This window comes from Schistocerca gregaria, chromosome 8 (assembly GCF_023897955.1).
Source record: "Schistocerca gregaria isolate iqSchGreg1 chromosome 8, iqSchGreg1.2, whole genome shotgun sequence".
NCBI lineage: Eukaryota > Metazoa > Arthropoda > Insecta > Orthoptera > Acrididae > Schistocerca > Schistocerca gregaria.
In genome coordinates, this window is record NC_064927.1 from 114,228,891 (window position 1) to 114,241,649 (window position 12,759).

Consider the following 12,759-nt stretch of genomic DNA (forward strand, 5'->3'; position numbering starts at 1 on the left):
ATGCCCGGAAATGTTTAGATGTCCATTTTTCCTGCGTGCTATTGGACTGGAGCGGTTGAAAAATAGTCTGAAATTGCATTGCCATGACAGCAATAATCTCTTAGATATCTTCATCAGACTCCTGCTAGAGCATCCTGCGGCTTTCCTAGTAGGATGGCCACAACTGAGGCGAAACTGCAGTACACGACTGAACGCTACTTCCTTCGTAGCTTACAACGTAAAAGCCCCCGTCCCCACCCTCCCTCCCTCCCTCCCTCGAACACACACACACCACAATCTCATGAGGTCGTGTAGGTGATCCCACTTCAAACAAGTTCAGCCAGACTGTGAACAAATTCCTGAACGCATCTATCAAAAACCAGATTCGACATGCCACCACTCCTGACAACTGCCCCTGAACAACGTCGAAATCCAGACACAAATGTATCATTCCACCAAGATCTATGATACACAATTTGGCAACAGAACTCCCCGTTACAGCCAATGAACTTCAGCTGGAAGAAGAACAAGGAAAGTTGTGCAAGAAACACATACTCCCATGTGCACCTACTGGCACTGGACCAAATTGAAAAAAGTGCGAATACAAACAATTAGATAATAACAGTAAACCCTAGAAGTGCGAAAACAAAAGACCGAACTATGTACCACAGGACGTTAAGCTCAAATTTTGCTTTTCCTTATTTATTTCTGACCGAACTATGCACCACAGGATGTTAAACTCTAATTTTTCTTTTCCTTCTTTATTTCTCCCACTAGCAAGTCTATATTTTTTGACGTGTAGCATTTCTGTACCTTTCATCTTGGATTTGAATACCCCCATTGTTACCCTTTCAATTAAAAGTGAACTCTTCCACCTACAGCAGTATAAGCGCTCCTTTCCATAACTAATATTGAACTCTGATGTCCCAACAGGTCCCAATTTCAACCGCCTGCTGAACGAAAACTGGACTGAGTTTTGGGGAGCCCTGCGTCCGACCTTCGAGGAGTCCTTCGGGCTCATCTTCAAGTCCTTAGCGGCCAACGTGTTTGGGAAGGTACCATTGGACGAGGTGTTCCTTCCAAAATAGATGCAGACCCTCCCAACACACGCTGCCGGCTCGCACTACATCGCTCTCCTGCCAAGCTGCTCCTAAGCACAGCACTACACACATGGGTAGCGTGCAGTCCCGCTCCTCTCTCTACAATCCGTCACACATTGTCAGCAAACTTTGCTCATAAATGAGGCTCATCATCCAAGATATTCTCATTAGCAGAGTAACAACTGTCAATATTTTACAGACAGGATCTTCGTTTTTACCATTTGCACTTACCAAACTGAACGATGAACGATGTGACAAGAAATTTTAAGTACGTGCATGGTTAACTAAAATTAGATTGTCGCCTTGCTAACTCATTCTCTCATCTCACCAGTTACACAGTACCGACTGATTGTGGCAGATACATCTGACGTCGTACCTGGTTCACATATATTGCTAGTGAGCACATGATATCTCACAAAGTGAGTGTTATTACGTATAAATGTCGTCGTTTAGGTGGGCAGCTGCTATCTACATCTGCTCACCAAAAGTGGTGCTCCTTTTGCCTTAGTGACAAATTAGCCCAATATTTACAGGTGCATTGAATACTGAATGTTTTTACCAGTAAAACTTTATTTTGCAATAGGTTAAATACACATAGAATGGATAGAACAACAGAGCTAAGATACCAAGCTGATGTACTGTAGCCCTACACAACATTCGAAGGTTTTAGCAGATAACAGGAAGTCCATTGGAAGCCAATATATGTCCATTGATCCATAATTACTTCAAAGGAATGTTAGAACCTTAATCCCCAGGTTAAAATATCAATGAATGTGATTTCTAACTCACTCATTAGTGTACACATTATCGTATCAAACATTTTGTAAAAGCTACCAACTTGAACAGCCGCAGCAAATCATGTACCATAATAAATAATACATCAAAGGAAAATTTGTTTTCATTTTTCTACTATTAACATATGTTTTTGGTCACTCCATTTTATAAACAAAAACTTCGAAGTTACAGGTTGCAAGTGATCATAGTGGAACTGTATATATAAACAAATTTGAATTGGTTGGTAACTGCTTGCAGTCTTTGGACATAGTGAAGAAGATACTTCACTCAATTACGAATTCTGTTAATATGTCTTAAAACACCCATAGAAAGTCCTGAAGAATGATATACTCTTCAGGACTTTTGTAGATTAAGTTTAGCCTTGTTCTTGCTACCGAGACAAACAGAAATCTTCAGCACAATTTCCTTCAAACTGCCCTACATATGGGATTTATCTTACTTTCTCTTTGTTAGCAACACAAACTTATCAGGTTCAGATTAATTATTTTATTATAAATTTAAAAAAAATTAAATAAGTGTTTTATTTTCTCTGTGATCCCGCAATCAAGGAAGAAAATGAAAATGTAGCATTGTTTTCAATAATCACAAGAAGGAGAAGAAGAAAACGTACAATTGATAGAAAATTTATTACACACCATTATATCTCTGGTTTATAATCTTCCATATATCTTTACTACAATTGAAAAAATACTTTCAGGTGGGTACAGAGGATTAAAAGTTATTAAAATTATTAAAATGATTTGTTATTTTCATACAAGATTGGTTAAAAGAAGCATCAGTACTCAGACGTAATTCTACATTTTTCGTCACCTTACATAAATAAATTAAGAATTTGACAGATAGTTGCTGAACGACAATACCAATACCGGTTGTGCAGTAAATTTTAAAAAAATGTCATATCTATTGCACTAGACACTGCGAATGTAAATTTCAATACAGGTAAAATCTAAAACACAATTGCTCTCAGAATTAATTGTATCTTCACAAAGAAATAATATGCTAAAAATACTGAGGTTTACTAGCGAAACAAACCTTATGACAGTTACAAATTGTATTTCATACTACACCCCACATAAATGGAGATTTTGTTAAGGATACTGGATAGTTTTGTCACACGAAAAGGCTACACAACATAACAGTTATTTAATATGGGCTATCGTAATTGTAAGACTGCAAAGAACACCTATGTCTGTATTTTGTATTTAGCTCATAGGCAGTGCGGAGAGTAAAAGTGTTTGCTCCGTACACATGAAAAAATAAGCAGAAAATTCACTGTTCACATCATTGTCCACGTCACTCCCCCCCCCCCCCCCCCCCCCACATCCAAGTGTCAAACTTTCATGGCGCCCAAAAGGAGTTGTCAAGTGCAGTTCACCTGGAGGCACGTGGAATGGCAGTGGAATACTAGCTATGACCAGTATCCAGGTGGAACTACACGTGGGTAGTGTCTCGGTGGTAAATGGAACGAAGGCTTGCTCGTGTCTGTCAGTGGATACTGTGACAGAAGAGCCATTGATGTCAACATCGAACGTTTTGTTGTGGTTTGCCAATACCAGCACTGGACCATCATAAGGTGGTTGCAATGGTTTTCGAACAGCATTATTCCGGACGAAAACGTGCTTGCACAACTTAAAGTCGCGAAAAACGAATGCTAGCTGGGTAAGATGTTCTTTGGAATTCATAGTCCAATGCTCTGTGGCATGGCATCTGACGAAGGCCTTTAATTACCAATGAAGCCGTTCCAAAACACCTTTAGCGGCTGGATGATAGATGCGGATTCGAACACATTTCACGTCGAATAATGCTGAGAATGCTTTAGATATGACTCGAACTGCTTGCCCTGGTCAGTATTGATGCGGAGGCGAACGTCGAAGCGTCCTATCCGCTTATGGAAGAAGGTCGTGGTCTGCCTTTATGTGTTTCGTAATTGTGGATCTGCGAACGAAGATGTGGCACAAAATCTAAGGATTCAAAACACTGTTTGACGTGTTGACAAAGAGCTCCCCCGGAAATCGAAGTATCTGACCATTCAGCCATTGTTGCGTTGAGATCTTCTTAGGAGGCTGTCTGGAGACCTAGTGGAATAATAGATAGGCTGTCAGTCCGTTGCCCTGTGCGATGGCATCTGGGCGAGGCCTTTGCCAATGAAGTCGTTCCAAAAGACGGTTAGCGGCTGGGTGGTAAATGCGGGTTCGAATACAGTTCATGTCGAGCAATGGTGAGAATGCTTTAAAGAGATATGACTCTGAAACTTCCTGGCAGATTAAAACTGTGTGCCGGACCGAGACTCGAACTCGGGACCCTTGCCTTCCAAACGTTACAGAAGCTTCGTATCAGCGCACACTCCGCTGCAGAGTGAAAATATTGGGGAGACATCCCACAGGCTGTGGCTAAGCTATGTCTTCGCGATATCCTTTCTTTAAGGAGTGCCAGTTCTGCCAGGTTCGCAGGAGAGCTTCTGTAAAGTTTGGAAGGTAGGAGACGAGGTACCGGCAGAAGTAAAGCTGTGAGGATGTGCCGTGAGTCGTGCTTGGGTAGGTCAGTTGGTAGAGCGTTTGCCCGCGAAAGGCAAAGGTCCCGAGTTCGAGTTTTGGTCCGGCACACAGTTTTAATCTGCCAGGAAGTTTCATATTAGTGCACACTCCACTGCAGAGTGAACATCTCATTGTAGATATGATTCTGTTTTCCCTGATCAGGAGGAACGCCAAAACGTGAGATCGACTCACAGAAGAATGTTGTGTGATTCGTGGAATAGGTTTCAGGTCGATGAGAGAAATTGCCAATCGCTGCAGTCAGTGTTGGTACCCTTCTCACAGTGACAAAGCTGTTAGTCGCTCCATTTCCTGATCCTCTCGCAAATGAAGCCAGAGAAAACAGTCCATATCTTTCCTTGCCGGTCCTGATTTGGCTTATCTTGTCTTCGCGGTTCTTACGCCAGATATATGATGGCGACAGTAAGATCATTCTGTACTCTGTCGCCAATGCCGCTTTATGAATGGTGTTTCGCAAAAAGAACATCCCCTTCCTTCCAGAAAATAGCCTTAGAGTTCATGCAGCATTTGTATAACACATGCTTGTTAATCGAACGAACCTATTGGTATCAAATACAGCAACATGTCCCTGAACTGATTCGATCTGCTAGGTACGCCAAACACTCGACCAGTACTCAAGAATGGGTCACCCAAGTGTTCCGTAGGCGGTCACCTTACAGATCAGCAAAAATTTCCCAGAATTATTTCAATAAACTGGAATCGACATTCGCCTCCCTAGAACCAAACTCACATGATTGTTCCATTTCGTGTTGCTTTGCATCGTGACGCTTGGAAATTTAAAAGACATGACTGCATTAAAGAACACACCACTAATAATTTGAACATTATAGGACAGTTTTTCTCCTCATCGTCATTAAGTTACATTTTCCCTCATTTAGGGTAAGTTACCATTCATAAAACAAAACATAAATTCTACGCAAATCATCTTGTATCCTCCTGCAATGATTTAACCTTAGTTACTGTGCTGGGATTTCACAAGCCCTAGTTGATGTATTTCTCGACGTTGTCATGCGATGGTGCATCATTTGTACTTTAACTCCTCGGAAGCGTACTTTCAGAAGCTGTAGATGTCGTTATTGTAATTAAGATCAGTCAAGCTTAAGCATTAATCTTTGTTTGTGGAGAAAACAGACGCTTTTTCCGTCACCGAGTGGTATCAAAATAATAGTGGAATCTCTCTGGTTCCACAAATATGGTAAGTTAAAACTGTAAAATAAATTGTATTGTATGTAGTTTATACCTTGATTACTTGAAACTCAGTATGTACTTTTTTACCGCTAACATCTCAGAAAAGTTGTGTGTCACAAAATTTCCCTGGTATACGAAATTTACATCGAAATCTTCAACTGCAACTGAAGCGGAAGTGTAGGACAAATTCGAATGAAACTGCCCCCTCCCCCCCCCCCCCCCCCAAAAAAAAAAGAATCACCACAGTGCGGGTGCATGATATCGGCTAGATACAAAGATACGAAAACAAAACTTCAGTGTCATAAATGTGGTGAATTTTTGTGCTTACATGTTCCAACGAGTAAATGAGGATACAAATATGATGAAGACACTGACTGAACACAATTTGCTTCAGATATTATGTGCAAACATACTATTCATTACAGATAAAATAAGGTCACTATAAGTGTAATATTATTACTCCTATTCCTGACAATGTGAAGCTTATGATTGAAAACTAGAAGAATTTTTAGAATTTTCAGAAAATTATGAGGTTATGGAAAAATTAAAACTTTTGTAATTAATGTGAGCTGTCAGGGTAACTTCTCACCAATTTTTAAAATCAGAACATGCCATTTTTTAATTCCAAATAAATTTAATATGGGACTACACAAATCATGCCATACTAATAACGTGAAATAGGTTGACCACAAGAAGGGAAAGTAAAAGACGGCACTTTCCCGTACAGTACAGCGCAGAAGCAAACAGCTGCAGATCGTTGCTCACACTATGCGTCAGACCGTGTGTGTTTATACAGAACAACAGCGGCCCTGCACACTCCTTTGGGACACTCAGACTAACACTTGCTGCCCAGGCCAAAATAGTGTGTTCAAATACTGAAGAAGTCTTCGCTCCACTCCACACAGCTGACAACCTGTTCTGTTTGTCCGGAACTTCTTTAACATTGTGCATTGTGGTACTGTACCAAATAGTTTCCGGAAATCTAACAATACGAAAACTCCTTGTTGCCCTTCATCCATGGTACTGTGGGAGAGAAGAACAACCTAAATTTCAAATCAGTGATGCTTTCTAAATCCGTGTTGATCTGTAAATATAAGATTTTCTATTCAAGGAAATTTATTATGCAGTGTGAGTCAAAAATCAAGAAAAGATTATAGCTGAGAATATTTTTTTATTCAATCCTCTGTCCTTACCTCTGTTTCAAATTGTGGCTCACATAAGAGTACAGAATCTCCGATCACTGGTCTTGCAGCTCGTGAAATATGAATGGAAACTAATGACAAATATGGAAGTTATTGTCAGTTAAAGCTCCTTTCTAACTTTTGGCCCACCCTGGATTATTACATTGTCGTCAGGACCAGGAGAAGCGAGATAATATTGTACTTCAGACGGTGTTAACGTTATATTTGTTGACGAAATGAACTGTACGTTTCTGAACTGTTATTCTAATAAGTAAAGGTCTCTGCGGAGAAAGGTCTGCACCTCTAATATTAGCAATAATAATTACTTTGTGGTTAAAAGTGAAAGAATAATGTCAGTATTACGAGTTTCGTTCTTTCGCGTAACTTTGGTATCTAATAATAACTATTTTTTTAATGACTATTATTACTTATTGGAGACGAAGTGCTGCTACATTCGATTGAATATTCAGTGTCCTGGATGGCGTAGATACGCGATGTTGTCATCTGCAACAAATAGATATAGCGATATGCCTTGTTTCCGTTCGACCGGAAGCTGCCTTACGCCTGTGCCATTACTGTGTCGTATGCAGTAGCAGTAATCTGAACGCTTTTCCAGGATGCTCTATCCATTAGCTTCGCTTCATTCTGTGACTACTGTTTGTGTATCACATACAACACCAATAACGCTGGCCCTGAAATCAGTGAATCCATCAGCGATCCTCTAAATATATTTGCAAGTGCTCAGTAAAACGATTATAATCAATATGCAAAATATGACGAAAATTTGTAATACCATTTCATTTCCCTTGCCATGCGGAAATATTCTCCAGAAAATTTCACAAAATTCTTTCCAATAATTACGATAGACAGTCGATATTTAAGGAACGTATGAATAATATCAGAGGCTGTGTTGTAGAGTAAGCTGTTAACGGTCAGATGCTGCGTCCCTATAATCTGTAGAATGTTACTAGACTAAAATTCAGGCTCGGGAAACCCTACCGTCAGAGTTCCGGCCTGCCAAAAAGGTTAATGTGGTGTACAGTATTTTAATATCTACGGGTGTGCACATGGATGCAACTCGTTGTTGTTGTGGTGTTCAGTCCGTAGACTGGCTTAATTCATCTCTCTGTGCTGCTTTATACTACCCATATACTACTTATAGTGTCTCGTTTCCTTATCTAATGCCCTCAGCATCACATTATTTTATTCGACTAAATTCCATTGTGCTTATTTGCTTTTGTTGATGTTCACCTTATATCCTTCTTTCAAGACACCATCCATTCCATTCAACTGCTCTTCCAAGTCCTTTGGTATCTCTGTTACAACTGCAATGTCATCAGTAAACATCAACGCTTTTATTCCTTCTCGCTGAAGTTTAATTTCTTCTCCAAATTTTTATTTTGTTTTCTTTACTGCTTGCTCATTGTATAGATTGAATAAGTAGGGGATAGGCTACAACGCTGTCTCACTCAATTCTCAATCACTGCTTCCCTTTGACGCCCCTCGACTGCTGTAACTGCCATTTGGTTTCTGTACATGTTATAAATAGGCTTTCGCTCCCTGTATTTTACCCCTTTAGAATTTCAAAGAGAAGTATTCCCGTCACCACTGTCAAAAGCTTTCCCTGTAAAAATGCGATAATCGTGGGTTTGCCTTTCATTAACCTGTCTTCTAAGATAAGTCGTAGGATCAGTATTACCTCGCATGTTCCTACATTTCGCTCGAATCCAAACTGATCTTCCCCAAGGTCAGCTTCTACGAGTTTTTTTTCCGTTCCTCTGCAAAACAATCTTGTCAGTATTTTGCAACTATGACTTTTTAAACCGATAGTTCGGTAATATTCACATACGTCAGCACCTGATTTCTTTGAAACTGTATTTATTACATCGTTTTGAAGTCTGCGGATATTTCACCTGTCTCATACATCTTTCAGGCCAGATGGAAGAGACTCGTCATGGGTGATTGTACAAAGACTGTCAGTAGTTCTGACGGAGGTCATCTGCTTCCAGGGCTGCGTTTCGACTTTAGTCTTTCAGTGATCTGTCAAATTTTTCACCCAGTATCATATCTCCCATCTCATCTTCATTTACATCTTCTATTTCTTTAATACTGCCTTCAATTTCTTCTCCCTTGTACAAACCCTCTATATACTCCTTCCGTCTTTCAGCCTTCCCTTCTTTGTTCGGTACCGGTTTTCCATCTGAGATCTTGATAGTCATTGAGCTGCTTCTCTTTTCTCCACAGGCCTTTTTTTATTTTCCTGTAGGCGGTATCTGTCCATTCCCTAGTGGAATATGCTTCTGAATCCCAGATTTACAGTTCACATTCTTAATCCTCTGACTGTGGCTGAAAATAGAATGGGAAACCTGCGATCGATAAAAGAGTATGATACCTTTATATATTCAACCCACGTTTCCAATAACCAAATGACGATATGGAACATAAAAAATTGATGATCTTTCCTCTTTATTTTTCTGGAGCCACAGTCATGCAATATTGTCCGACTTGTGTGAAGCACAAGCCATCATCGAATAATACATATCAGATTATATATAGTTGTCTCGTAAGTACTTGTAAGTATGTTTTGAACGTCTAATTTGCATCACAGCTTCACTACAGGTGTTTAGGCGTCTAATTTACATCAGAGCTTCACTGAATACACGTTTCCAATAAGCATCCGTCGATACTGAACATAAAAATATTATGTTAACAGAATCTTCTGTCGGTTGTTGGTAGAACAACATTATAATAAATGAAAAGCACCAGTTTGCTTTTCATTTCTTATAAAAATGTTACTTACAGAATGTACGCCTTCTGGTGGGTTGCATGCGATCGCAAAACAGTAAAGACAAACAGCTCGGAAATCAGCTTTATTGAAGATACGTACAGTGCAGGAGCCACAGAGGACCTGTTACAGTTGGCGCCGCCAGGCGGCTCCTCTTACCGCGGGCAGACGTCGTCCAGTGGGACCTTCTGGAAGACCTTGAGGGCGAATTCCAGGAAGAGCAGTCCGAACCTCTCCTGGAAGGTGGGCTTCAGCACCGTCCAAAACTCTCTCCAATTGTCGTTCACCAGCTGGCTGAAGTTGGAGCCTAGCCGAGAGAAAAGGCGTCGTTACTTATTATCGGAAAGATCTGCCTGTTGGTAATCTGAGGTGAGTGCTCAGTCCCTCTACCTCACTACATCACAAGAAGCATCTATAGGATGTTCCCCAATGCGGTACCGCTCATTCCTTAGCGCGTGCTTTAAATTAGTGGCAGTGCGCGTGTTTTAAATTAGTGGCAGTGCAGCGTTCAGATACTCCTAGGAGTGCATATTTTCCACTAAACTTGTTGACAATGCACGGAAACAGAAATTAGTAGCTATACTAACTAAAGAGAAGCTTATCAAGAAATTCTACATAAATCACCGCAGGCTGCAGTGCAGATTCCTGGTCATCCTGTACCACAGGTAAGGCATTCGTCCGAGAAATGCCACTTAGGCCACCACAAGCACTGCTCTGTATTCAGTTTGTCCGCAGACTGCTACCCGATGTAAGTGCTATGAAAGCTAAGTAATAATAGTACTAATGTTCAGTTAGAAACATAAGTGCTGTTCACAATTACGATTTTCTAACGGCTCCTCATTACCAGTCATAAATAGTAATAAAGTTGTTGGCATGGCAATAACCTGCCACGCTGTCTGCCGTAGCTTGTCCTTTCTACCGTTGCACCGACGTCATATCGTTAAAATATTAGCTCTAGAACTTTGCTTCCACCGTTTTGCAATAGATGGCACCAGCGACAATTGGTGGTGCAGATACAATAAGCTTACGTATTTGTTACTGTAAATCCATCAGAATATTAATCGACTTGTGATTGCATCGTAAAGTTATTCTCGATTGAATATGTCAACTTACGAGCAAAGTTCTCATCTTTTGTTCAAAGTTTCAATTTTTACTTTAACACGAAGAAATCTGCGGCTGAGGCTCATGAAATTCTGTGTGAGACTTATGGTGAGGATCCTATTATCGTATTTTACAGAATAAAGACGCATTTTTTCCTTCGAAAAATTGCCTCCGGAATTCACATATGTCTTATACTCGAAATAAGTATAAATATGTCCAGTGTTTGATTTAAAATTCCCACCATTCTTGAAAATGGACATACAGGATATTTCACTAAATGTGTTTGCCTCTGTAAGTTACGAAGTAATAGGCGACGGTTACATTTATTGCGATAGGTCACCATAAGAAATATTACACTGACTGCGGAGCTATGAACATAGTTTATTGTTATTATCCAGAGAATTACAGCAAAAAGATACAGTTTTTAAAATGGAACAATAGTTGTTTTATCATGCACTGCAATCAGTAACACCAGCGATATAAACATAAATTTAAATTACATTCCTGTCACTTTTAGTTTGGGAGCTACAACCCTTCAAAGTTTCACGGGTAGATACCACACGCTGTACATAACGCATGGCTGTGTGGTGGGTGATGGATGTTCTGGCGGTGGGAAGTTGATTTAAATGAGATGTTCAAACATTTGTCCATGGTCCTGAATGCACAATGCAATGCACCTTTTACAGGATCTGCGGACGAGATGTAACATCGCCTGTGTCACAGAGCAACATGCATCCTCGATGCGCCGTTTTAGATCATCTGGGGATGTGATCTCAGTGACATAAACACGATCCTTAATATATCCCCACAAAAAAGAAATCTAATGGTGTCAAATTGGGCGACCTTGTGGGCCATGAATGAGGAACAATGGCGCCCCAACCACCTTCCTGCAAACCTGTTGTTTAGTTCTTCCACAACAGCAGGCGCAGAATAGGCTGGACCATCGTGATGCATCCACATATGGACTCTAGTGTGTAGACACACATGTTCAAGGAGACCGCCCAAGCAGTCGACTGCAAACGCGCAATGTAACTCACCTGTCAGTGTACCTGGGAAGTAATGTGGACCGATGATTTCATCCCCAAGGATTCCACACCATGCATTAATAGACCACCTACGTTGACGGTCCACAGGTTGTACACACAGAGGATTTTCTGCGGCCCAGTAGTGCACGTTATGGCGATTCACTGCACCATAATTTGTGAATGAGGACTCATCAGAGAATGTAACACCCTGTAAAGACTCCAGCGTGAAATTACGCATGGCCCATTCACAGAATGTAACTCTCGCACGGAAATCGTTGGCACGCAGCTCCTGGGTCAGTGATAGGATGTACGGGTGAAACCTGTTGCCGTGTACTATAAACCACGCAGATGTAAGACTGACACCAGCGACTGCAGCAACGGCTCGTAAGCTGACATGAGGATTGTGGTGTACTGCAGCTAAAACAAACACCACCGTCTCCTCACTTCTTGCAGTTCTTCGTCTGTTACTGTGGCGGATTACCAAGCTGTCTGTTTCCCGTTGTTCGTCACGTAAGAAAGTAATGGCTGCCGGAGCTCTTTGCCTAGGATATCTCAGGCCGTACGCCATGGCTCTGTCTTGTTTAGGTTGAAAGTTAGCCGCCCCGTCGCCACGCTGATTTATCACAATCTGAAGTCTTTGTTGGAGTATCTGTGCATTAGGGATTTTGGTGCACAAGGCTGTTGGGTTAGAAAAATTTTGCGAGGTCCGCAGAGAGACGTTCTAGAAATAGTTCACATTTGGTGTTCTTTGTGTTAGTGATCCTCCTTGCAATGAAGACGGCTTCGGGGCCAATACGAAATCTTACCGATAAATGGTCAGATCTGAAGATGTCCGTTAATTCCGCTGTGATGATGTTCAGAAGCCCTTTCTTCTGACCATGCACACATAGGGCACTTATGATTGTCTTAGAGATGCGCAGAATGTCGGCTCATGGAGGCCAATAACAGTTGATTGTTGTTGCTCCAAGACATGTAGTAATCTCCTGCCACTGACGTTCGTAAGCCCTGAATGCCGTGCAGCAGTTTTACTTTGAATCTTCTCCGAAAACAATA

The 12,759-nt window shown here is 41.0% G+C and overlaps 2 protein-coding genes across 3 annotated transcripts in view; one reads left to right on the forward strand and one right to left on the reverse strand.

Moving 5' to 3' along the window:
* Window positions 1–1,970, forward strand: part of LOC126285293 (protein takeout-like) — a 59,086-nt gene extending 57,116 nt beyond the window's left edge. Inside the window, exon 6 of the mRNA XM_049984581.1 lies at window positions 913–1,970. Within this exon, the coding sequence (XP_049840538.1) occupies window positions 913–1,067 (155 nt within the window). The 3' untranslated portion in view covers window positions 1,068–1,970. The remainder of the gene's footprint in view (window positions 1–912) is intronic.
* Window positions 1,971–9,658: 7,688 nt separating this feature from the next.
* Window positions 9,659–12,759, reverse strand: part of LOC126285294 (uncharacterized) — a 69,241-nt gene continuing 66,140 nt past the window's right edge. For both annotated transcript variants that reach the window (XM_049984583.1, XM_049984582.1), the window contains one exon: window positions 9,659–9,887. In XM_049984583.1, coding sequence (XP_049840540.1) covers window positions 9,736–9,887 — 152 coding nt within the window. In that variant the 3' untranslated portion in view covers window positions 9,659–9,735. The remainder of the gene's footprint in view (window positions 9,888–12,759) is intronic.